Here is a 27,686-nt window from a genome sequence, read left to right as displayed (position 1 = left end):
TTTTTTGGGGGAATTGTGCACAGCATAACTGAACCAGTTTATTTGTAAAGACTTTTCCTGTTCGGCGTGATGATGTTTAATGTCCCCGACAACGTCTGTAGTCCCATTTAGCAACATATTAGTAACATGATTTCCCCTCGCGCAAGCGCTGGAGCACGAAGCGAAGCTGGCAGTGTGAGCGCTAAAATGCTAACTCATTTTCGGGTTTTGGCATTACAAAATGATGCCATCCCTGCACCACTCTATGGTGACTGGCTGTAAGTTTAGGAAGCGCTTGATTTGATATGCAGCGGAGTTTTCTATGAGCGGAGGACGAACATTAAACGTCAATATCGCAGTCGATCATGTTCATGTAATTGTGGGCAGTCAAAATCGTAATCAAGACTGATATTTGATTAATTGTGCAGCCCTAGTTATAACTACTTACAAAGGTACCTTCACTGGAATGTGTCTATGGACTACAAGTGCACAAGTAACAAACGTAAGTGATGTTGACTGTACTATTAACTACCAGCTGGCTTGGCCACTAAAAGGAGTCCACCCTCTACCTCTATTCTCAAACCCTCTAGTCAAACCACTCTTAAAAGCGACCTCCTCTAAAGACAATCAGATATGGTGCTATGGAATCATGCCATAAGTTCAAAATCCAGAAGTTACATGAAGCTAAAACAGCTGATTATAGCTCAGCAACTTTGACAATAACCATACTACGTGTATAAAATTAGTGATGTGCATTTGGTTGTTTGGATTGTGGTTTTAGGTTTTTCTCCTACTCCAACAAATAACTTTGTATATGTTACCCCACATGCAAAGTAACTGACAGCCAGGGGCTAAACTGGTTAAAACTGAAATTCTGACAGTCAAATAAGTTTTTTGCATTCTCTTAGAGCATCTATAACCATAATAGTCCTCAGAATTGGGGGGGGGGGGGGGGGGGGGGCGCTGAATGAAAGTGCAAATTCACTTGCTGACAATGGCGCTTATTGAAGAGCAGAAATACCCAGGTACACTACATTGAGCATCTGTGGTGCATCCTCAAACGGAAGGTGGAGGAGCACAAGGTCTCTAACATCCACCAGCTCTGTGATGTCGTCATGGAGGAGTGGAAGAGGACTCCAGTGGTAACCTGTGAAGCTCTGGTGAATTCCATGCCCAAGAGGGTTAAGGCAGTGCTGGAAAATGGTGGCCACACAAAATATTGACACTTTGGGCCCAATTTGGATATTGTCACTTAGGGGTATACTAACTTTTGTTGCCAGCGGTTTAGACATTAATGGCTGTGTGGTGAATTTTTTCAAGGGGACAGCAAATTTACACTGTTAAGCTGTGCACTCACTACTTTACATTGTAGCAAAGTGTCATTTCTTCAGTGTTGTGACATTAAAAGATATAATCAAATATTTACAAAAATGTGAGGGGTGTACTCACTTTTGTGAGATACTGTGTGTGTGTGTGTGTGTGTGTGTGTGTGTGTGTGTGTGTGTGTATATATATATACACACACACACACACACACACACACACACACACACACACACACACACAGTAAGAAATTACAGACTGCCTCTCAGTAGATTCCACCCCGAACTGTGTTAGTTTAAGCTTGTTCACCAAAAAGGTAGAACCATCAATGTGACAATTTATCCGAGTCTCAGCAATATGTGGATAATACCACCTAAAGTGACATTCACACAATTATAGCATGGGAGTGGCAGTGGAACATCAAGAACCATCCCTGAGCAAAGGGCTACGCGACCGTAATTAGCATTCAGAAAGACATTTGTCTCGATAATCCTATCAAACTCACCATTTGGGGTCACACCTGTAACAACATCCGTACTGTGAGAATGAAAAGTGATCGTATTAAATGCTATCCGTAATTTACATTTAGAATGAAACTTCATTTACATAACATACAGAAAACCTGGTTTGAAACACGGTATGAAATGTCTGTGCTGATATCATTTGGGGTTCACTTTGACTCCGACGAACCCAAAGTGCTTAATGTACTTTGTCACTGCCATGCTGTAATCAAGTTATTCTTCTTTGAGCTCTTCGACATCCTCTTCATTTTTTCTTACAACACACACACACAGCTGTGTTATGTAAAGTTTTAATCTAAAGTTTTTTTGTAACACTCAGTTTGTGGATTTTATTTTAAATTAATGAAAAAATGGTACTGAAATTTTGATTTAAACATCTAATGAATTGATTATTCAGAAAAGAAACGTAAACTAATCTGCCGATAATCTATTATGAAAATAATCGTTAGTTGCAGCCATAATCACAAGACAATGATACAAAACAGTGCCAACTCAACAAAGGACTTTATCAGGGTCAAAAAGTGGAAGGTTTTAGAGTGGCCAAGTCAATCACCAGACTAGGGATGGGCACAAGCACTCGATTACTCGAGTACTCAGAAGAGACATCAATGATTGAGCATTAAAACAATGATCGTGCAGCTTTTTTCTCCATTTTCCCGCTTTTGTATTTACATGTTTCTGTCAGCCACGCAAACACCAATACACACATACTACTATAATTATGGTAACTGGGGGAAAAAGGAGAGATGCACTTTCTCTGCAATAATTTATTGATTTTGGCCAGCAGGTCTTCACATTATAAATCACAATATCCAAATTCTTCCTGAGAAACCAATGAGCGCCGCCATGATGGATTCTAATTTCAGTTGAACTGTTTTTCTGTTCCTGTCTCTATAGGAACCCTTATTAAAACTGGCTAAAGAGAGCGACTGAATTACTTGAACAAAAGCTTTGAGAGTGTTAGCAAAAATAAAAATGAGCTCAGGGTCAAGCTGTGCTGTCCTTGGCTGCCACAACAACAGCAATAAACTTTAGAAATTCTTGGAAAATACTTGTTTTGAGCACCAGCAAACCCGACAAGAATGTTCATGTCTCCCGCTGTATACCTTGCATTCTATACCAAATATTGGTGAGAGGAAACAAGCATGGCTTGCAGCACTGAAGTTAAAATTAGCCCCCCAAAGAAGTTTTGTGTGTGCTCTTTAATTTCATAGACAAAAAGCCCTCTGAACTTCACCCCGATCTGGAGCTGTATCTAGGACATCAACGCCCACCAATCGACGAAAGCGACTCAGGCTGCTAACTTTCCGACTGAGCTCTAAATCAGTTTTTTTTGTTGTTGTTTTTTAAATAAAGTTGCTGTGTTTATAAACCTGGCCTATTTTATTGCTGTGCAGGTCATTATTTGCTTCTTTGCTTTGTAATCTCAGAGTTCTTCATGTCATCTACCCAGTCATTAAACTTTGACGGGTGAGGTACTGTCAAAGACTGTCATCTATGGGATGAAACTGCTCTCAAAATTATTAATAAATCCATGAACAATTATCCTTGAACTTGATAAAATGTTGCAAATGCACAAGCCACAAACAAACATCTTACAATTTGTGCAAACTTCAGAATTAAATTAATGTTAATCAATTTGTACAAATAGACATTTGTGAATACAAATGCTATATTTTGTATTAATGTATCATAATTTGTGCATGCAACAATTACGATGTGCATATATGGATCAGGTGACACTTGCAATCATTGACATCTTTTCTGAGATAAACCTGTTCGGTTCATTTGGATTTTGAGACTTTCGCTTTTTGTCTTGCACAATCCACACACGAATATTTCCCAATCCACACACCTGCGGCTAAGAAAAGCAGATGGCAGTCTCAGCTTTACAGAGTTGGCAGGACCTGCCGACTTGTGCTTGATTCAAGAACAAGTGCTTCTGGACTTTTGGCATCCTCCCAACGAACCTCAGAAACATCAATTATAATTACAACCACTCTTCAGGGAAGGCTTCCCACTAGATTTTGGAACATGGCTGTGGGGAGCTGCCCATCCAGCCACAACAGTATTAGTGGGGTTAGGCACAGATATTGGACAAGAAGGCCTGGGGTGCAGTGAGTGTTCCAGTTAATCCCAAAGGTGGGGTTGCAGTCAGGGCTGTGTGCAATCCACTCGAGTTCTTTCACACCAAACTTAGCAAGCCATGTCTTAATGGACCTCACTTTGTGCACAAGGTCATTGCCATGAGGAAAAATGTTTGGGCCCCTTAGTTCTATTGAAGGGAAATTATAAATGAATGTGTGTGCTTCCAACTTTGTGGCAGCAGTTTGGCGAAGACCCACATATGGGTGTGATGTTCAGGTCGAGGCATGGACTCCACAAGAACTCTGAACATGTGCTGTGGTATCTGGCACCAAGACAACAGCAGCAGATCTTTAAGTCCTGTAAGGTGGGATCTCCATAGATCAGACTTCTTTGTCCAGCACATCTGACAGATGCTCAATCGAATTGATATCTGGGGAATTTGGAGCCCAGGTCAACACCCTGAACTCTGTCATGTTTCTCAAATCATTCCTCAACCAAAAGCACATTATCCTGCTGAAAGACGCCACTGCCATTAGGGAATACCGTTGTCATGAAGGGGTGTACTAGGTCCGCAACAGTGTTTAGGTAGGTGGTACATGCGAAAGTAACATCCACATAAACCCAAGGGTTTCCCAGCAGAACATTGCCCAGAGCACCACACTGCGTCTGCTGGCTTGCCTCCTTCCCATCCTGGTGCCATCTCGTCCCCAGAAAAGCAACACCCATGCACCTGGCCATCCACATGATGTAAAAGAAAATATGATTTTAACACTTGTTATCAGGTTGATATTCTCTTCCTGAGGCACCCAACCGGGCGCTAATGGCTATGCAAACATCAGGTATCACCGCTTTTGGCGGATCATAAAGGCGATAGATCCTTCTCTCGGACAGACTAGACTTTTTTTTTGTTATTTATTTATTTATAATACTCATCTCGTCCCTATCACGTAACAATCGTAGCAACGGATTGACCCATTTATTACTGACAGACAAAGGTAACTCAGATCCCTCTCAGTTAACCCCATTCGACGAAGACCGGCCCCTGAGGGCTCATACAAAAGGCCTCTGTTTGAAAAGATCAATGGGAGTTGTAATATCTCCTTCTCCGTCTCTCTCCATCTTTTTATGGCCTCGATGTTACTTAAAGACCCATATTTCTCAACCTTAAGGTTCCATGTCTCCATCATACGGCGTCCAGCCACCTCCGAAACATCCAATACCGTCAACTTTAGCGGTTCCTCCATCAACAGGTCAGGCTTGATGTATGAGTGTGCAGTTGCAATCACAGGCTCTGTCCATATACTCCGCTTGACCTTCCTAAGCATTTTCTCCGCCAACCGCATCACTCTGTTATGGCGAGCACAGCGGGCCTGGTGCGTGACCTCACATACTTGGAGAACATGATTTAATGTCTCCCGCATAGCACAGGCCCCCCGGCATGTGATATCATCTGCCTTGTCAGGTCTACCGCGAGACCCTCGTGCCTTCGTGGACAGAACTCCGCCTCTCAGCTGGATTCCCCCAAGATGTAAACGGGGAAGACTCTCATTGGTTTCTGTAACCAGAGGTGGCTTGCCTTGTCGATCTTACCAACTGTAAGCTCTCTGCCATCGACAGCATCATGCAACTGTGAAGCCCACGCATGTTGGGCTTCATCCCTTGTTGTTATAACTATTCCAGCCACCCTGCAAGGGATGTTTATAATTCGCTCGATTTTCTTAAATGATTTCTGGTTGACAACGGACGCGCAATATATGCTCTTGCTTGTTAAAAGCTTCTGGAATCTTGATTTCTGGGCTAGAGGGACTGATGAGCTAATGCAGGGAATCCCCAGACCACCATCTTGCACCCTGGCATGTAAATACGCCACTGGGGTGTCATTTGGTAGCCTCAGCCATCTCCGGACACTAGATCTTATTAAAGTGTCCATTCTCTTCATTGCGTTTCTATGTGCGTTCCCCAACACCAGCTCATGAGTTAGTTTGGGCAAGAGGAAAATCTTTAAGATTTCCAGCGTTTGATACGGCTTCAGGGGAGCTTCATAAAAGAAAATATGATTTATCAGAACAGGCTACCTTCTTCCATTGCTCCAAGGTCCATTTCTGATGCTCATGTGCCCATTGTAGGCACTTTTGGCAGTGGACAGTGGTCAGCATGAGCACTCTGACCGGTCTGCAGCTATGCAGCAGCTATGCAGCCCTGTACACAGCAAGCTGGGATGCACTGTGTTCAGACAACTTTTTATAATAGCCAGCATGAACTTTTTCCAACAATTTGTGCTACAATCGCTCTTCCGCGGGATCGGAACAAACGGGCTAGGCATTAACGAGCCTCGGCACCTATGACCCTGCTGCCGGTTCACTGGTTGTTGGACCACTTTTGGTAGGTACATTGCATACTGTGAACACCCCATAAAACCTGTTATTTTCCAGATGCATTAAAAACATTAAAATGCTTCCACAAATATTTCCCAATTCATGGAGCTTCTGCTGTTGGAATGGAATGCACAGGGTAGATGCTGCCAACGAGTAGCAGTAGCAAGGAAGATGAGAACAAAGGTGGAAAGAAGGTGGATAAAAGGGGAAGGAGGTGGAATCTTACTTTGGGAGTGGGGCAGGAGGCAGTGGACAGGCGGGACTGCTGAGCACGGGGAGACTCTGAGGGGGTGGTACTGAGAGAGGCTGTGTCCCGTGGCAACACCTGAACACCCCGGGAAATAATGGCATCTGGAATCTATGGTTGGAAAAAAAAAAAAAGAATTGTAGAAGTTATTACATATAAAATATATTCAGCCACATCAGAGAAAAACTGCAAGATCACAGACAAGAAAAAATTACCAGTTGGTCTGGTTTCGTTTCCCTTGTTCTCAAATATGCAATATATACAGTGATGTGGAAAAAAATAAGCACACCCCATGGAAATTGTTGGCTTTTTTTTTTTTTTTTTTTACATATTTGGACAAGCAAACATTTGATCATCTTTGAAACAGTGCTTATTAATCAGGTTGTTGTACTTGAACAAAACCATAAGGAAAATTTGATTTTCAATCATTTTTTCCACAGAAATTTGAAAAGATGCGATTCTTCTGTGGAAAAAGTAAGCACACACTTGGCCTCATAAGCTAGTATTGCCTCCTTTAGCAGAAATAACTTCTTGTAGGCATTTTGCATAATTATAAAGGCTACCTGGAATTTTTGACCACTCATCCATGCAATATTCTTTCAGTTGCAAGATGTTTGAGGGTTTCATTGCATGTACTGCACATTTCAAATTCCCCCACAACATTTCAATGGGATTCAAATCCGGGCTTTGACTAGGCCATTCCATAACCCTCATTTCTTATTTCTGAGCCATTTGTTGGTGGATTTGCTAGTGTCCTTAGGATCATTATTCTGTTGAAAGGCCCACTTTTGGTTCAACTTCAACTTTTGGACAGATAGCCTCTCATTATCTTCAAGCACTCTTTGATATGATGCAGAATTCATAGTTGAATCAGTGAATGCAACCTGTCTAGTCCCTGAGGCAGCAAAGAAACCCCAAACCATACAATTTCCTCAACTGTGCTTCAAAGTAGGCATGAGGTGCTTCTCCTAAAAAGCTGTCTTTGGTCTGCTCCAAACATGTCTGCTGTTACTATGGCCAAATAACTCTATCTTTCATTCGTCTGTCCAGAGCACATTATTACAAAAGGCCTGGTCTTTGCCTATATGCTCATTGGCAAACTGTAGTCTTGTAAAGGCTTTTCCATGGCACACCCCCCCACGCAAGGTCAATTTTGTGCAATCCTGAATACCTGATTCTAGTTTTATGCATTTGGAGGTGTGATAAATGTATGGGTTTACTTACTTTTTCCATTTGACTGATCTGTTTTTTGTTCATTTGACTTGTGAAAATTACTACAAAATGTAAATTGTATGTGTCATTTGATAGAGTGTAGCAGCTTTTTAATAGGCACTGTTTCAAAGAGGATCAAATGTTTGCTTGTCCAAATATATAAAAAATTTCCAGTAGGGTGTATTTATTTTTTCACATGACTGTACATTCAGTTCTTTTTGAAACCTGTGGCAGAACAATTTTTATTTTTGCACCCCGTTGAGTTTGATCCAACGTCTCAAATTGATACAGCCAGATTTGCATCAACAGGCATTTTATGCTGAAAAGATCAGTTTCTATTATGGCTAGTTAAAACCAGGATCTAAAAAAAAAAAAAAAAAAAAAAAAGAGTTACAGAGCCTTGCGAAAGTATTCAACCCCCTTGGAGTTTTTTCTGTTTTGTTGCATTACAACCTGGAACTAAATTGGGTTTTTATGTAATGAGCCTAACAAAATAGTTAAAACTAAGTCAAATAGAAAAAAAAATACCTTATTCAAAAAAAAAACAAAAAAACTGAAAAGTACTGAGTGTATATGTATTCACCCCCTTTGCTTTGAAACGCCAAAATAAGATCTGGTCCAACCAATTAACTGCAATGGTAACATAACAAGCTGATTAAGTTCCACCTGTGTGCAATCAAAGTATCACATGAGGTCAGTATAAAATACACTTGTTCTAAAAGTCCCCTGAGCCTGCAACACAACTAAGCAAGCACCACGAAGACCAACGAGCTCTCTAAACAGGTCAGAGAGAAAATTGTGGAGAAGTATATATAAGAATAGGGTTGGTTTATAAAAATAATAATAATAAAAAATAAATAAATCCCAAAACTTTGAACATCCCATGATGCACCATTAAATTAAATGATCCAGCACACTTATTTCAATCGAAAGGTGCAGTCTCATTGTTTACGTCCAGGCTGAAAACATATTTGTTTAGCCAAGCCTTTTGTGAATATTTTTTATCTTGGGTAAAGGAGCAGATCTATGTTGTTGCAAGACAAGACAACAGAGAACGAAAGAACAGACTATGGAACAGAACAGAAGAAAAGGTTCCAGAACACTATCTCCACCATGCTTGACCAATGAGCTCAAAAGTTTTGGATCATAAGCAGATCCATTCTGTCTCCATACTTTGGACTTTCCATCACTTTGGTATCCAATAAATCTTGGTTCCAGAACTTTTCTGGCTCATCTCTGTATTTCTCTGTGAATTCCAACCTGGCCTTCCAATTCTTACTGCTGACCAGACTTCATCAGACCAGAACACATTATTCCACATTATTTTGGGAGATTGGATGTAATTTTATTGTCAAAAACAAAACAAAAAAACCCTTCCGTCTTGCCACCCTACCCCATATCCCAGAGATTAGAAGAATTCAGGAGATTGTTGTCACATGTGACCAGCACTTGCCAGAAATTGCTGCAATTTCTTTTTTATGTTGCTGTAGATCTCTTGGCAGCCTCCCTGAACAGTTTTCTCCAGATCTTATCATCAATTTTAGAGGGACATCCTGTTCTTAGTACAGTCATGCCATATTTTTTCCACTTGTTGATTACTGTATTAGCAATTGAATTGATATTTTTCAACAATGAGAACCCGTACCTGCTTTGTAAGCTCTTTGTGGTCCATGTCCTACAGGAACAGCTGTACTTTACATTTAGGGGTAATCATCACTTTAATTGATGGCAAGTGTATACTAATTAGTATTTAACATGAGTTTGAATGTGATTATTTGATTCTGAACACTTGATTCTGAACACTGCCACATTTCCAATTATAAAAGGGTGTGCCACTTATTTGCTCAAGTCTGCACACCATTTTATAATTGGGTATAATGCTGGGTTTTGTAAGTAAGTAAGTAAGTAAATAAATAAATAAATAAACCAACCTTTTCTGGGTGTTTGTCACTTGACATTTATGTGTTGCAATTTCACAATAAAGGTGAAAAGGGTTGATTTTAATACAGTTTAATGTTTTTACATCATAAAAACCAACAATTTTAACAGGGGTGTGTAGAGTTTTTATATCCACTGTATAATCTCATTCAACTTTTGAGCTCAAATCCAAAAGTCTTCAGTGTATAGTAAAAATCGTCCAATAGTTCTGGAGGAGACTGTATATGTGAAATAAATAATTCAAAGAATCACTTACATAGGATAACACAACAGGTGCAATCGGTCTCTTTTGTACATTTCTGTCTGCCTGCCTGTGTCATACATGGTCATACCAGGCCAGTGAGCAGGGTATAATGTCAGAAGGCTTGGTAGTTCCAATCTACATTCTGTATGTTAAACATATTGATATTCTTACATTAGTATTAAAAAGATGAAATGCTTTGATATTTAACTGTCAATTTGAATCCCTAGTTATAACAAGAGTTTTAATAATGAAATTAAAAAAAAGCATAACTGTCTGGAATCCTCATTATTTTTAATTCCTTTTCAATGTCCTCTTGGTAAAGATGGCACCAGCCTGTGTGTCAACAAGCCATTGCCTGGTGTATTTGATGTTTGTTCTTTTCCTGCTTCTTTGTTTGTCTGTACTAAGAGTTACATCACTTTATACTTATGATCACAACTACCTTCTTAGCATTCATAACTTTGCTACAGACACATGTTGCTGGAATTCACGAGGACAGAAGCGATTGGAATGGCCATTTCTTGTGCGCTTACCGGCAAATATCTGTTGTATACCGGATTGTATAATTCATTAAAAGAAAACACCATAGGAAACAGGACAAGAGATGGTGGTGTTTTGGTGAGAAAGAGAAGATCAACCGGAATCTTTACCAGATAGCTGTTGGTCGGGGTTTTACACCAGGACAGGACGAACAAAGGTACTCATTCTTTCGTTATGTTGTACCGGAGCACCCAGATTCGACAAAATTAATGCCTCATTGCAGGTCATCAAGACTGCATTTCTACAGAGATGGAATGAATTTCCACAATCTCCAAACTTTGGATTTTGTTTAACTACAGAGTCCGCCAATTAATCACCCCCTCTATGGTTTACAATTTGAAGGTGGCCTTACTAAATGTTAGGTCCATCTCAAACAAGACTTTATTTCCTCCCAGGAACTGGACTTTTTGTTTGTGACAGAGACTTGGCTCAATTCTGGTGATTTGGACCATTTATCGGAAGCCTCTCCATGTGGCTTTAACTTTTTGAGTTCTCCACGGACAGTGGTTAGGGGCAGAGGGGTTGCCACAATATTCAGAAATTGATTCAAATGCCACTTATTAACAGTAGAAAGCCATTATACTCTTGCGTTACAGCTGTTTAAGTTAGATTTAATTAGTCCAGTTATTTGTGCACACACACACACACACACATTATATATATATATATATATATATATATATATATATATATATATATATATTTTATATATATATATATATATATATATATATATATATATATATATATATATATATATATATATAACACCCCTAAATTATAACACATTTTATTCAAGAATTTTCAGAGTTTTTATCTGCTGTGGTACCCAATTCTGACAGGGCTGGGGGTTCAATTCCCGCTGCTGCCCTGTGTGTGGAGTTTGCATGTTCTCCCTGTGCTGCGGGGGTTTCCTCCAGGTACTCCGGTTTCCTCCCCCAGTCCAAAGACATGTATGGTAGGCTGATTGGCAGGTCCCAAGTGGCCATAGTGTATGAATGGGTGTGTGAATGTGTATGTGATTGTGCTCTACAATGGATTGGCACCCTTCCAGGGTATATCCTGCCTTGTGCTCAATGCTCCCTGGAATAGGCTCTAGATTCTGACCAGGGAGTCAGAAGAATATTCAGAAGAATAGCCCAAGAGCCAAGGACCACTCAGAAAGAGCTCCAGAAACACTTGGAGGCAGCAGGTACCATCATCACAGTGAAAACCATAGGCAATGCACTCCACTGCTTACGCTCACCCCGCAAGACTCCATTACTGAAGAAAAGGCATGTTGAAGCTCATTTAAAGTTTGCTACAACTCATTTGTACAAGCCTATGAAATACTGGGAGAGTGTAGTCTGGTGAGACGAGAGCAAAATTTTGGCCCATCTTTGTTTCACCGAGTTGAGATGTCAAGGTCAGCCAAGCTAAATGATGTGCACTAGTCTCTGATGCTTAATTTTTTTTTAATTCAGGTTTTTTTTTTCACTTTTGTTCATGTTTTTCGTATACTAGTTTATATTTTGCACTTTCATATTTGTTGTAAATAGTTATTTTTGCCAAAAAATATATCCATTTGGATATATTTTTTGTGTATTGTATTGGTGGTTTGTGCCATCTGGACATGTTCTATTTGTGTAATAGGCACATCTTTGGGATTTATTAACATTTGCATTATGGAAACTGCATCCTATGATTTCACTTTACTTAAAGCCATCAATGATGCATTTATAAAGGTTAGTAATTGTATTCTAGCTCACAATAAGTATTTATAAGGCAACACAATGATCAACAACAATATAAAATAATTCACTAATTGGACCTAGAAATAAATCTGCTTTACCAATAAGTCATTATAACTACAATATAATAACATTAGAAAAATGCAGGCTACATTTTTATGAATACATTAATGGAACCATAAGACTGACTAATTAATTATAAATTGGTGTATAATGCATTATGAGCATGGGCACTGAAAAAGCAAGAGTATCACTTATAAGTAATTATAACAATAATATAAATGTAGCTATAACTTATTATAACGAAGTGTCGTTATAAATGTGTCTATAGAGCAGTAATACTTGCTTATAAATAATTATAAATGGGGCTATAATTCGTTATATGCATGGGATTCATAGAAAGTTTTACTGAATTTGGTTTCTTTAACCACTCTGATGTGTTCACCATCCATGAATATCTCTAGCTGGCAAAAATGCATACAAACAGTTTTGGTCTTTGAAGATTTAAAACTGTGATACTGACCAGGATTGCATTCTGTTGATTGTCAGCTAGATTTTCTGTTCAATGTTATTCATGTATTTTCCTCTGTAGCAAATGCCAATGTCATCCATATAAAGACTGCAATGGATTTCCGGGCCCGATATCTATCCCGTTGATTTTGATGCTAAAAATTGTAACTGATAAAATGCTTCCTTGTGGTACTCCTAGATCTTGTTTATGTGGGTCAGATATGGTATTACCTATTCTGAATTTAAAATGTCTGTCTGACAAAAAAAAATTGCAATAAAAATGGGTAAGTGTCCTCTAAAACCAAGTTTGCATATATCCTTTAAAATACTGAACATCCAAGTGGTGTCATAAGCTGTCTCCAAGTCAAAAAAGACTGCCACTGCATGTTCTTTTCTGATGAAAGCATCTCGTATGTAGCTTTCAAGGCTGATGAGGTGATCAACAGTACCTCTTTCTTTTCTAAAGCCACACTGAACTTTATTTAAAAAGATGTTACGATTCCAGGATCCATACTAGATGTTCATTAACTATTCTCTCCATGATTTTGCATAAGCAACTTGTCAGTAATTGTTGGTTATTATGATCAGGGCTCTACAGTGTGACCATTTCACTCGAATTTGCAACTGAAAAAGTATTTTTGTGCGACTGTGAAAAAATATTTAGGCGCACCGGTGCGAGTGACCTATCTGGAGTTGTAAAATACAATTGGAATAAAAACTGCAAGTCCAAAATGCATCTACACCATGCAACAGTTACTTTTGCACTGCTTTTCATCACCTCAGTCAACCAAACAAGTGTGCAAATACTGTAAAGGAGCCATATGGCCATCTTTTATTGATCACGCAAAATGACCTGAACCTGCGGCTGTGACCTGCTAGTGCAGACACAGCGGCATCGGACGGCAGTAAATTAATAATAATGCTAACACTACAAGGTGGGGTTTAATTCAAACTTATTCATTAAATAACTCCTCACCAATCATAATCAAGAGTAGCCACTGTTCAGTTTGTAAACATACAGTACGCTGCCGCTCTCCATTCACCAACTCTAATAGACAGCACTTTCACTTCATTTAAGCTCACGGTTGCCAGATATCACTAGAAAAGTCAACTCCAGTTTTCATCTTTAGATTTAATCCCCAAAAAAACGCAATATTAGCAGCAGACATGGCAACACTGTACTGGGTGAACCCATCTAAAAGGAACAACTGATAAACGAACAAAAAAAACTAATAAAATGTAAAGACAGAAAATGTGCTTAGTTATAAATAAATCATTTAATATAAAAAATAGATATTATAATAAATTCATAAAATATAAATAAAATGAGAAATGAAAATGTTTAATTACTATGGGTTGCATTTAATATCAATTTGAATATCTTAGTAGGCTATTTACCTTCTTTTTCCTAATATGGATAATTTTTGTGTTAGTCTACTTTTACTTAGGACTTTATTGTTTAAGATATTTAAAAATAAATATTTTAAGCTTGTTTATTTATCAATTAACCAACAGTATTTCTCATTGCTATTACTTTAATTCAATTAACAGTGACCATGAGCAGACAGCTTACATATAACTGTTTATGATAGATCTCCTGATTAAACCTTAAACAAAAAAAAGATTGGTATCTGGATTGGTATCGAGATGACAAGAAATCGGTATCGGCTGTAAAAATCCTGATCGGAGCATCCCTAATGAACAACATTAAACTAAAGTGCTTTGCATCTGACTGGTAAATGAACTCAACCAATCACATCCTATATGGAGATTATTCAGATATATACACAATATACGCAGAGCAGTTCGAGAATTGGCTCCAGCCCAGAACCATGACAGTGGAAAATGGCTAATAGTGTAGCTTTAAATATATTTAAGAGGAGCAGACTGAACATTGAGGTTTTTTATATTTGTTTACAAGGTGGAACAGGTTAACGGTTGTTGTTTTTTGCATGCAGCCTGCAAAATATTAAACTTAGTTTGTCAGAAGGTAAATTAATTTGTCATGGCTCACATTGTGTTCCTAAATTCTGTCATAATTGACCAGCTCAAGTTCTCTCATGTCTACTTGTGTGTTATATTGTGGCACGTTAACGTTACCATCTCTAAAAAAAAACACCCTAAACTTCAACCGTGCTCCTAAATTTTTGTAATTAGGAGCAGAAGTGTTCCTAAAAGAAATTGTTACCGTAGAGCCCTGATGATCTTTTCCTGCTTTTGGGATGGGAGTGATTATTGCTTCTTTCCAAGAGAGTGGACTATTCCCTGATATCCCAATCAAGTTAAAAAGTTTTAGCAGTAAAGACAGGACAATGTGAGGCAGATTTTTAAAAAACTGTGGATATCATCTTGATATCCACAGTTTTTTATTTTTTATCAGACGTATCATGATATCCACATGATACGTCCTACTGCCGTATCATGTGCTCTGTTTATAGCTTGTGTCAATTCTTCCATTGTGAACAGTTGATAATAAGGTTCCTTATTATTAGATGAGAATTTATACCTTTATTTTCATCCTGTGTTAATAAAACTTGGAAGGTATTAAGGCAATTTCCAATGCTGGAGTTCTTTTCAAAAGTTTCTGCTAGGGTATTTTCAATCTCCTGTTTTGCAGTAGAATAGTGTCTTGATATATGATGTGCTGAATTTGAGCTCCATCATTCCTGCCCTTCATCCTGTGAATCAGATTCCAGACCTTTTTTGTTGAGGTACTTGATGTCAGACCAGATACAAATTGTCTCCAACTTTTCCTTTTAGCTTCATTTATTATTCTTCAAGCTTGCGCCCTACTTATTTTAACCTTAACAAGATTTTCACTTGTTGGCCTTCTGAAGAATTATCTTTCAGCCTTCTTCCGTTCTTTTATAGCCATCTTGTATTTGTCATCAAACTATGGCATCCGTTTGCATTTTGGGTTTGGATATGTTTTTGAAATGGTATCATTTGCTGTGGAGATGAGCGTACTGGTGAAATGTTTAATAGCATCTGGATCATATTCAGAGGCTTCATTATACCTTTCATAACAAAGCGTTTGAAAACGATACCAGTTAACTTTTTTAAACTGACATCTTTTTATTTTTAGAGCTTCTTCCCTTCCTTTTAGAGTTAATATTAATGGAAAGTGGTTGCTATAATTCAGGTTCACAAATTATTAGGTCAACTGCCGAGTATGTTCTGTGCCCTGGGTTAAGTGCTGGATCAATCATTTCGAAGACATAAGGCATGATTGTCTAGAAATTCTTCTATTCTCTTTCCTTTGGTGTCACAATGGGTGTTTCACCATAGAGTGTGTTATGACTATTAAAGTCTCCCATGAGTATATATGGAGAAGGAAATTGAGCTACTAGGCCATCCAGGTCCTTGTGTGTAACAGTAAGATTCGGTGGGATGTATATGGAACATACTATAATGTTGATTATATACTGTTCACATTGATGTGACTAAAATCACATTGTTTCTGATTAAAATGGCTGTGCCATCAAATGTCTGTCTATTACTAGGACAAAAGTATTTAAACTTATAAACCTTTTAAAAGAGAAAGTAAAATCTGGTGGTAGTTTTTTCTCCTGAAGACAAAACCCAAGGGGGTTGAGAACTGTAGCTAAGCGTTGCAACTCTGCAAAATTTGCCCCAAGTCCATGACAGTTCCATTGGATAAAAATATTTTCCATTCTCACTTGTGAAAAATAGGAATATTTCCCCTGATTTTTCCTTTTGGGGATGAACTTCTAATCTCTTTCTTTAATTTCGACATCTTTGGTTTGTTTTGTATTTGCTATTTTGTCTTTTGCTTGCAACAACTTAACCTTCTTGTATTTCTATTTGAAGTTTGGTTTTCTGTTGAGTTCGATTAGACTAAGAATTGATTGCGATAGATTCACTTTGGGTTCCTGTATTCTTGGTCCTTGGGAGAGATTTATTGCTGTTAACATTTTGAGGTTTATCTTTGTGCATCTAGGTGAAGTTGGTCTGGCATTCCATGGACTTCACAGATTTCTTGTGAATGGAGGCATGTGTTTTATTCAGTGTAGAAGGAGGGACAACTTCTACCATTCTCCTTGCGTTGGAATAACTGATCTTTGTGCATCTGATTCTCTGCATTACCTTCATTCCTTCGTTTTTGGCAGCTCTCCGTGTTGTGGTCTTCACCAAACTTGCACAGATGCTTTTATTTTTGCCACTATTTGACCCATGTCCATATTTTTGACATTTAAAACACCTCAGTGGGTTGGGCACAAATAAATCCACTGTGACACACAAATATCCGATTTGTATTCTTTCTGGGGAAGGGGCTTATTAAAAGTGAGGATGTATGTACCAGTTTTGATAACTTGTTCCTCTCTTTTGATTATTATCCTTTTCACATTTACTACTCTTTGGGGTTTGAGCTCACAGGTAATTTCATCTTTGTCTATAGCATCCAATGATGTATTTTTTTTTAGAACGGATCACTTCTTTGCTGTAGTTTAATGTAGGATGAGGTGATGTCTTTATTTGAACTCTGGCTCATAGTGAATTCTCTGCATTTGCCTTTTACAGCATTCCATTAGAATTTGTCCAGATCGTAACTTTTTCACTTCTTTCACTCTTCCTGCTATTCCTGTGATACCCTTATGTATAGCAAATGGAAAAAGTTTAGTGACTGGCATATCTGGTGATACTGCTTCGAGGATTATAAACCTTGTCCACTCTTCACTATTTAGCATGAGTAAACATTTATTCGCTAAGATGCAGTCTATATCCAAGTCTAGAAACTACTTTTTGGAAGCGTGTTTTGAAGCCATATTTTAAGTTTTTTGTTTTATCCTTATTCCCCACCTAGCTTGGAGCCCAAAAGGGTTATTCTCTCTTGCCCAAGGAAAAGACCCTAACACTATGGAGGGAAGGAGCGTGCCATTGTTCCTTTCACGAGCTGCCACCAAGAAGGTGGGTCTCGTGCCATACGCGGAGAAAGCTAAGAGCTAAGTCCAGACATTCAGTAATCTTGGCAAGAGAAACAAGTTCTTCAATCAAAATAATACCTTCAAGGAAGATGCAAAGTTCTATCATGAGCTGGAAAAGATGATGATCAACATGAACTACCCACAATCAAAGAGGTCAAAACCGACGGACCTAGATCTGGGAAAATGTCAAAATTCAAAATGAAGCTGCTGTCTGGAACCAAAAACTTAATGATGGTACAGAGCGCCAGGAATGGTTAGACATCAACATCAAAGAGACCACTGCTACCATCATCAATACCAGCAACTTCTGGATCAAGAACTTGCCAGGTGTCCACCAAAATCAAGCACAGGCCTTCAAGAGATACTAGGATAAATCAATACACGTGCCCCAATTTTTTTCATTAAAAAAAAATCCTCAATACCATCATCAGTTAGAGAACCTACAGCTTACTGGATTAGAACAGGTTACTACCTGCTGAACACAAGCACTGAATGAGTGGAAGCTATGGATGCAAAGAGCAGCTGCTCAGCACCAAGTAATATTTGCAGAAGTCCTGTCAAGAAAGAAGAATCTATCAACAACATGGACTACAGGAAGGCACTGGACAGCATGCCACACTCCTGGATAGAGAAAAGCCTTGAGATCTACAGGGTTGAGGGCTCTGAAGAAGTTCCATTCATACCAATTACCTGGTAATGGTCTGAAAAATAGGATCTAAACCTGTGAAGTACTTGTCTGTATAAATTGACTGTCTTTTCAAGCCAGCCTAAAATATCATAATGAATGAAGCATTTGACACTAATGAAGTCCAGCAGAAGAAAAGAAATATTCACAATCTGAGATAACTAGACTGAATTGCATCATGATTGGTATTTCAACGTCAAAGTATTACAGTGAATTATCAAACATTGCTACAGTAATGCAACACATTGTGAAAAGCACAGCATCAGCTATGTTTATCCATTTGGTCACTAAAACCTGTGTGATAACCTCTAGCTATTAATCCATGAGTAATGGGTATGGTTACACTGATAAAGTATCATTTAGATCCTGATGCTTTCATTTAAAAATTTATCCTACAATGAGAATACTGATTGTGTGATTTTTTTTTTTTTTTTTAAATGAGAATTTGCCAATTAATTCCCATCTTTTTATGTTGCTCTTGCAGCACTTCTCAAAAGAGAGAAAAATATTTTGGTGGGGAAATAAATAAAGTTGTAAACATTTATGCTGGCGTCAATATAAACAGGTTTCACCTACCTGGTCTCCACAGGAGCAGGTGAAATGAGAGGGAAGGGTGGTAGGAGGGACGAAGCAAGTCAACGGCTGCCCACCTTTGGCCATGACAACAGCATGGGTGGGATGGAACACACTCTGATGATGAACATGGCATGAGTCAATTGACACACAATCATATGCACAGCACGGATCAACAAAGACACATGCTTGAACAAAGGGGGAAGATGGAGGTAATGCTTTGACCAGCCTCATCAACCGGATTATAACAACCTCTTGCATTTAGCTAACAATCAATGCTAAACAAATGAAAACTAAAAAGTTTAGCAAAATTTGAATCAACATAACTAACATCTGTACTAATTTTAACAGACAGGCCAAACAGGACTAATTTAAGGCCAAGCTAATAATGTCCACAGGCTTAGTCTTGCAGTTAGCACTAGACATCAAACATTCCCACCTTTGCAGCAATAGCTGCTGCTGTGATATGTGAGGAGCCACTATCCTCGGTCGAGGCAACTCCACTGTCCTTCTTTTCCTCCTCTTCCTCCTCGCACTGAATACCCTTGTCCTCAGTCTGCTTATGTGGGCTGGTGACAGGGGGAGGTGACAGGGGTGGTGGGGGTGAGGGCAGGTCCTCCAGCGCATTGTGAACCTCCTTCACTTTCACTATAGCATCACGCAGAAGGTCGATGGCATGAGGCAGGGCAGGCAAGATGAACTGGAAGCACTCCTGGAGGGAGGGGTAGTACACTAAACACTGTAGCGATTTATAGTTCACTTTCCTTTATTTATTTACCAAATACATCAGCAGTACAAGTCTATATTTATATCACTGGCTATATTCAAGGGTGGCACCTTAAAGCTACATTGCATATGATGTTTTCTGTTAAAAAAGCAAAAATAAGGATTATAAAGTAAGGGGACAAAAATATTCTAACAATGGTCTTCAATGTTTTTTCAAGCACAAGATCACTTTGGAAGTCAAAATTTGAACAGAGTTAAGGGAATGGCCCTCACCTGGCTGATCATTCTCAGTTTGTAGACGTAAAGTGTTCTTTATACCTACTGAAGTGTTGTTTGTTGTTCCACAAGGCTCTGTTCTATGCCCACTTCTGTCATCTCAGAAATATGAAATATTACTTCGATAAGAAACAATGTCCGTACGATGACACAGAACAACTAGCTCATGCTTTTGTTACCTCTGGGTTGCGTTATTGATTAATTTCTCTCAGAATGCTACACAGTTATGGAACAACCTTCCAATATATGTTCGGGACTCAGACACAGTTTCTGTCTTTACGTCCAAGCTGAAAACCTATTTGTTTAGTCAAGCCTTTTGTTAATAAAACTTTCTATTAGTTAAAGGAATATATCTGGATAATTCCTGGGCATAGAGTGTTTTGTTAAACTGGGATGTTTGAATGTTGTCGCCCACACAGATTTGTTGTTAGAGTGACTGGCACCCTACCAGGACTCCCTTATGCAGATATAGCTAGTCTTGCCAGAGTCCCTGCTTGCACTCTGCACACAATGTACAGTGCTGTGAAAAAGTTATTGTATTTTGTTTATTTAGTTAGTTTTGATTTATTCTGTTTTTGTGTACATCTCATACTATATTGTTTCAGAAATTAAAACAAAATTAAAAATAAAACAAAGGCAACCTGAGTAAACACAAAATACAGTTTTTAAATGATAATGTTGAAGCATTAAATAATAAAGCAAAAATGTTATCCAATACCAACTCGGCCTGTGTGAAAATGTATGTGCCCCCATAGTTACTAATTCCCCAAATCTATGAAACTGCATTCATAATGGGGTTTAGCTGGATTAGACATAACCTGGCCTTATTACTGCCAGCCATGTTCAATCAACACTTAAATAGAACATTTTCAACAGCATGAAGCTGGTAACACCCGGTAACACTATGTCAAAGTTGAAATTCCAGAAATAATGAGGAAGAAATACATCAGTCTGGGATGAGCCATTATCTCCAAAGGGGAGGGAGGGGGGGGGGACGACAAAAAACACTCTGCACAGTTTTGAACCTTCCCAAAAGTATCCAACCTTCCAAAATTCCTCCAAGAGCACAACAACAACTCATCCAGGAAGAGCCTAGGACAGCATCAACGGAACTATAGACTTCTCTTGAATCAATAAAGGTCACTGTTAAGGACTCCACTATCAGAACGACATTAGGCAAAAATGGCATGCATGGAAGAGTGGTGAGGTGAAAACCACTGCTAACCCAGAAAAACATTAAGGCTCATCTGAATTTTGCCAAAACACAATTTGATGATCCTCTAACCTTTTGGGAGAATGTTCTGTGGACTGATGAGTCAAAAGTGGAACTGTTTGGAAGACAGGAGTCCTGTTACAACTAGTGTAAACAAAACACTGAATCCAGAAAAAGAACATCATACCTACAGTCAAGCATGGTGGAGGAAGTGTTATGGTGTGGGGATGCTTTGCTGCTTCAGGGCCTGGGCAACTTGCAATAACTGAGGGAAACATGAATTCTGCTCTCTACCAGAAAATCCTAAAAGGAGAATGTCCGGTCTTCAGTCCGTAAGTTGAAACACAAGGGCAACTGTAGCAAAACAATGATCCAAAGCATAGGAGTAAGTTCACCTCTAAATGGCTTAAAAGAAGCAAAATTAAAGTTTTGGCATGACTTAGTCAACGTCCTGACTTGAACCGATTGATATGCTATGGCAGGATCTTAAATGGGCAGTTTACGCTTGAAAACACTCCATTGTGGCTGAACTAAAGCAGTTTTGCAAAGATGACTGGTCCAAAATTCCACCACAGTGCTGTGAGAGACTGATCTCCAGTTATCGGAATTGTTTGGTTGCAGTTATTGCTGCTAAAAGGTGGCACAAACAGATTTTAAGTTTAATGGGACAATTAGTTTTCCCACATGGATGATAGGTGTTGGATAACTTTTTTCCCCAATTAAAAAAAAAAAAAAAAAAAAACCTGTATTGTGCATTTTACTCATGTTGCCTTTGTTATAAGACCTAAAACTATTTTGTATGAGATACACACAAACAGAAGAAAACACGTTGGGGCAAATACTTTTTCAGAGCACACCCAATAATCTGTGTTATTTCTCTCCCTTTCTCAGTCAAGCTACACGTTACTCCTCAGATACCAATAATCCTGACTTCTGGCCTTCGGACCTGCCTAATCCATCCTGATGGACCCACTTCTGGATGGTACCACATGGACACCATTAAGATGGCTGAAAGAACAGTTTACACTCACATCTCCATCATTGAACAGTTGGTAACTTCAGAAACCTAAACTTAAAACGCTAATGTACACAAGTTCCTTTTAACACACTTAGCAGTGCTTGACTTTATAATATACAGTTACAGAAGTGGAATGACTTATATTCACAATATCTGGTGCCACACAGACAAGGCGGAGTTCCCTTTTGAGACTGGTTCCTCTCAAGATTTCTTCCTCTTGTCACCTCAGGGAATTTTTCCTTGACACTATGGCCTCCACCTTGCTCATTAGTGATGATTTTAAATAAAAATTTTATATCTGGATTTCTGTAAAGCTGCTTTGTGACAGTGTCCATTGTTCTACACATACAATTGAATTGAATACATACACTGAGTGTACAGTTCAAATCATACATGCCAAATTGTTAATATTTTGATTCATTCAATCAATGTGATGGTTGTGCATGAAATCTCTCAGATAGTGCCGTGTAATTTGGAGCATAACTTGAGACTGCCAGCCTAATGCAGTTGTTCGGGGGTCTATCACTCTTATGCTAGGCTTTCATAATTTTCATTTGTGTAAAAAGTAGTGTATTGGGCTTTTTGTAATTCCTTGAGATTCTGATAATAAATGTCCTCAGAAAACAACCTCACTTTTCTAATTACCATTGCTGGACCAAGCAGAACAATGTAAACTGCTATTTTTATGTTCTTCCTTGTTTTTAAAATCTGTGAATAATGTGTGAGTGGAGACGGTCAGCGCTTCTTTTAAAACCTCACAGCCAGTGGAAAAGTTTCTTGTACTTGGCCTGGTGATGGTCAACACGGAATAAAACTTCAGTAGTACCTTTTGCTGTCTCAGTGGGTTTTGTGTAAAAGTAAATGCTCGGCTTTTAAAACCAAGTTTAACTATTAAATTCTTCTCGCTCATATTTCGCTCGAGTCCTTGAATTGGCGTGATGGCGCTCCAAATTGCCCTTTTCCTTCAACACAAAAGCATGGTAGCATATCAAGCAGACAGTCTTTTCCACAGCAAAATCAGATTCATTTTCCCCATTAGACATGGAAATTATATAATTCGCCTTCTTTCATTGCTCCTCCATGGTTTGAACAGGGCTCACTCAATGACATTACACATATGGAGTTAATGTTAACTAGCTACATAGCTTAACAACAGGTTGACGTGTAATGAATTCATACACCAGCTCAGATACATCATACATCATCACATCGCAAATTTAGGCACAAAAAGACAAAAGACAGCAGCCAATATGGAAAGAGGACAAGTGACAAAGTGCAGTCTAATACTTTTAAAAAGAAAAGTTCAGATGCTGAAGCCATGGTCTGCAAAGAGCTTATCAAAAGCTTATTGTCTTGTCAAAAGGAGATCAGGACAGCAGTACAAAATAATTTTCAAAGCACAAGATATACCATGAAACACTGAAGTCCACCATCAACAAGTGGAGAAAATGGGGAAGGGGAACCACAGTGACATACCAAAAACAGGACATCCGAAAACTGATGAACGGACAAGACCAAAAAAATATCAGCAAGACCTATGACAATATTAAAGGAGCTTCAGGAATATCTGGCAAGTACTTGGTCACTACCTGCATGTGACAATCTCTCATTCTTCACATATCTGGGCTATGGGGTAGGGTAGCTAGACAGAAGGCATATCTCATGAAAACAAAACAGAGGTGAAAATACAACAATCATGGTGGCGCCCTGCTGGTAACACATGAATGGACTTAATCTAGAAATTAAAAAGGGTTATAAAAAATAAAGAAAACTGAGTACTTTATTGATCACCAAGGGGAAATTTGATGACAACAAGTAAATCTAAACCCAATTGCATAACCACAAGCCTTGCATAGGAATACAGATATAGGATTTTGTATGGTGGTGGACCTAACAGACTTTGAAGCATTTATCGACCACTACCACCAACAGCACAAATACAAGCTGACACACCGGGAAAAAAAGACTTATCCACCGACACAGAGGATCCACAGACCACTGAAATAGAGGTTAGTCTCATGGCAAGTATTAACAAAAAAGCTTGACTTACTGACATCTGTACACAAAAAATTCCATGCTAACCTGGCATATCACATATGAACAACTAATGAAGGAAACTAATGTTGGACTTACAAACACAAAGCATGCAGGATAATTTGATTTTCACAGGTATATTCAAAAACTCAGGGGACGATCCAGAGAAACTGGTAAAAGACTTTATGAAAACATGGCTAACACTCCCATTGGACAATGTCGATAACGTAACATTCCATCAAGTCCACAGCCTCAGTACAAGAACCCACAAAGGACCCAGACCCATGGTCACCATATTTTAACACTTTAAACAAAAAGAACTTGTAAAAATCAAAGAGAATTAAAAGGAACAAAATTCTGACTTAATGATCAATTTCTAAAAAAAAATAAAGGAACAACAGAAAATACTCTAGCTGATTTTAAAAGACAACAGGAAAAACAATAAACATGCGGACAAACTCTTTAATGAAGGAGAGCAATATAAAGATCACCCTATGGTTTTTCTAGACCAAGAATTAGAACACTATTGATGAACAAGATTGAGTATATAAACCTCATACTGGTTCTTGAGGGACACATGGACTATGTCTCTCCTCCTCTGCCCAGCATTCACGTCTCTCTGCCCTTCTCCTTCTCAGAACGTAGGACTAAAATAATAGTTCCCCTTGTTTTTCATCCACACTCACTACACACACCATTTCTCATTGACACAAATATCAGATTATTTGTCTCACCTTTCTCTCACTCTTCTCTGCTCTTTTCCTTTATACCCATTTTGCTTACTCTTTGCTGAATATTTAGCTTTATTATTATTATCATCATCATCATCATTACTTTCTACTGTGGTGTTATATGTTTTATATTATATGATTACACTTTAAATAACACAATACCATTTTTCTCATCTATTGGACAAAATGGGCCTACTGAGAAATGGGGAAAACTCTCACATATAGTAATTCAATACACGTTTTATAAACATATATTTAGCTTTAATACACAACAATACCAACACTCATTCTGGCAACATGGAATGTGCGTGGCACTTGAACTCAAGCTAAAAAGACAAAAATTTTTAGCTACCCTCTTAAGTTAAACTCATTTGTTTATTACAGGAAACTCATTTGTAAAATTCAGAGTAATAGTACATCAAATTTAAAACAATATGATCAAATATTCTCAACAACATATAACAGCAGACAATGAGGTGTTTCAATTATGGCACATAAAAGATGAACATTTAATCACCACAGATTGGGCAGGATGTCATTATCAGTGCAATTTTATATATATATATATATATATATATATATATATATATAAATAATACACACACACACACACAGTATCTCACAAAAGTGAGTACACCCCTCATATTTCTGTAAATATTTGATTATATCTTTTCATGTGACAACACTGAAGAAATGACACTTTGCTACAATGTAAAGTAGTGAGTGTACAGTTTGTGTAACAGTGTAAATTTGCTGTCCCCTCAAAATAACTCAACACACAGCCATTAATGTCTAAACCACTGGCAACAAAAGTGAGTACACCCCTAAGTGAAAATGTCCAAATTGGGCCCAAAGTGTCAATATTTTGTGTGGCCACCAATATTTTCCAACACTGCCTTAACCCTCTTTGGCATGGAGTTCACCAGAGCTTCACAGGTTGCCACTGGGGTCCTCTTCCTCTCCTCAACGACAACATCACGGAGCTGGTGGATGTTAGAGACTTTGTGCTCCTCCACCTTCCATTTGAGGATGCCCCACAGATGATCAAAATGGTTTAGGTCTGGAGACATGCTTGGCCAGTCCTTTAGCAAGGCAGTGATCATCTTGGAGGTGTGTTTGGGGTCGTTATCATGCTGGAATACTGCACTGCCGCCCAGTCTCCGAAGGGAGGGGATCATGCTCTGCTTCAGTACATACACAGTACATGTTGGCATTCATGGTTCCCTCAATGAACTGTAGCTCCCCAGTGCCGGCAGCACTCATGCAGACCATGACCCTCCCACCACCATGCTTGACTGTAGGCAAGACACACTTGTCTTTGTACTCCTCACCTGGTTGCCGCCACACACGCTTGACACCATCTGAACCAAATAAGTTTATCTTGGTTTCATCAGACCACAGGACAAGGTTCCAGTAATCCATGCCCTTAGTCTGCTTGTCTTCAGCAAACTGTTTCCGTGCTTTCTTGTGCATCATCTTTAGAAGAGGCTTCCTTCTGGGACGTCAGCCACGCGGACCAATTTGATGCAGTGTGCGGCGTATGGTCTGAGCACTGACAGGCTGACCCCTCACCCCTTCAACCTCTGCAGCAATGCTGGCAGCACTCATACGTCTATTTCCCAAACACAACCTCTGGATTTGACGCTGATCACGTGCACTCAACTTCTTTGGTCGCCAATGGCGAGGCCTGTTCTGAGTGGAACCTGTCCCATTAAACCGCTGTATGGTCCTGGCCACCGTGCTGCAGCTCAGTGTCAGGGTCTTGGCAATCTTCTTATAGCCTAGGCCATCTTTATGTAGAGCAACAATTCTTTTTTTCAGATCCTCAGAGCTCTTTGCCATGAGGTGCCATGTTGAACTTCCAGTGACCACTATGAGGGAGTGTGAGAGCGATGACACCAAATTTAACAAGTCACATAACACCGGGGAGGGAAAATGGCTAACTGGGCCCAATTTGGACATTTTCACTTAGGGGTGTACTCACTTTTGTTGCCAGAGGTTTAGACATTAATGGCGGTGTGCTGAGTTATTTTGAGGGGACAGCAAATTTACACTGTTACACAAGCTGTATACTCACTACTTCACATTGTAGCAAAGTGTCGTCTCTTCAGTGTTGTCACATGAAAAGATATAATCAAATATTTACAAAAATGTGAGGGGTGTACTCACTTTTGTGAGATACTGTGTGTGTGTGTATATCTATATCTATATATATATATATATATATATATATATATATATATATATATATATATATACACACACACACACACACACATATATATATATATATATATATATATATATATATATATAGAGAGAGAGAGAGAGAGAGAGAGAGAGAGAGATAGATAGATAGATAGATAGATAGTTAGATAAAAAATAAACACCAAATTAACTATAATTAACATATATGGACCCAATAATGATGATCCTTCCTTTTTTCACTATTGAGTGAAACTTCAAATATTATAGAGTATAATACATGAATGACTTTGGATTTGCGTTAATTGGAGATCAATTCATCATATAAGAAGTTAAAACAATTGGAATTGGAATACTGCTCTGCGTATATTGTGTATATATCTGAATAATCTCATATAGGATGTGATTGGGTGAGTTCATTTACCCATCAGATGCAAAGCACTTTAGTTTAATGGTGTTCATTAGGGATGCTCCGATCAGGATTTTTACAGCCGATACCATCCAGATACCAATCTTTTTTTGTTTAAGCTTTAATCAGGAGATCTGTCATAAACAGTTAAATGTAAGCTCTC

The 27,686-nt window shown here is 38.6% G+C and overlaps 1 protein-coding gene across 7 annotated transcripts in view; it reads right to left on the bottom strand.

Moving 5' to 3' along the window:
* The window catches only part of LOC128613119 (gephyrin), a 133,311-nt gene that overhangs the window by 65,473 nt on the left and 40,152 nt on the right, over nucleotides 1-27,686 (bottom strand). For all 7 annotated transcript variants that reach the window (XR_008386828.1, XR_008386829.1, XM_053633694.1 and 4 more), the window contains exons 7-9: nucleotides 19,351-19,623; nucleotides 18,915-19,028; nucleotides 6,513-6,644 (exon numbers count right to left, since the gene is read on the bottom strand). Coding sequence is in view for 5 of the 7 variants with exons in the window: in XM_053633694.1 (XP_053489669.1) it covers nucleotides 6,513-6,644; nucleotides 18,915-19,028; nucleotides 19,351-19,623 (519 nt within the window). In the remaining 2 variants the exon portion in view is untranslated. The remainder of the gene's footprint in view (nucleotides 1-6,512; nucleotides 6,645-18,914; nucleotides 19,029-19,350; nucleotides 19,624-27,686) is intronic.

The sequence above is a fragment of the Ictalurus furcatus genome, chromosome 9, assembly GCF_023375685.1.
Source record: "Ictalurus furcatus strain D&B chromosome 9, Billie_1.0, whole genome shotgun sequence".
NCBI lineage: Eukaryota > Metazoa > Chordata > Actinopteri > Siluriformes > Ictaluridae > Ictalurus > Ictalurus furcatus.
Note: the sequence above shows the minus strand (reverse complement) of the source record. Positions and strands in the feature narration are given on the sequence as shown.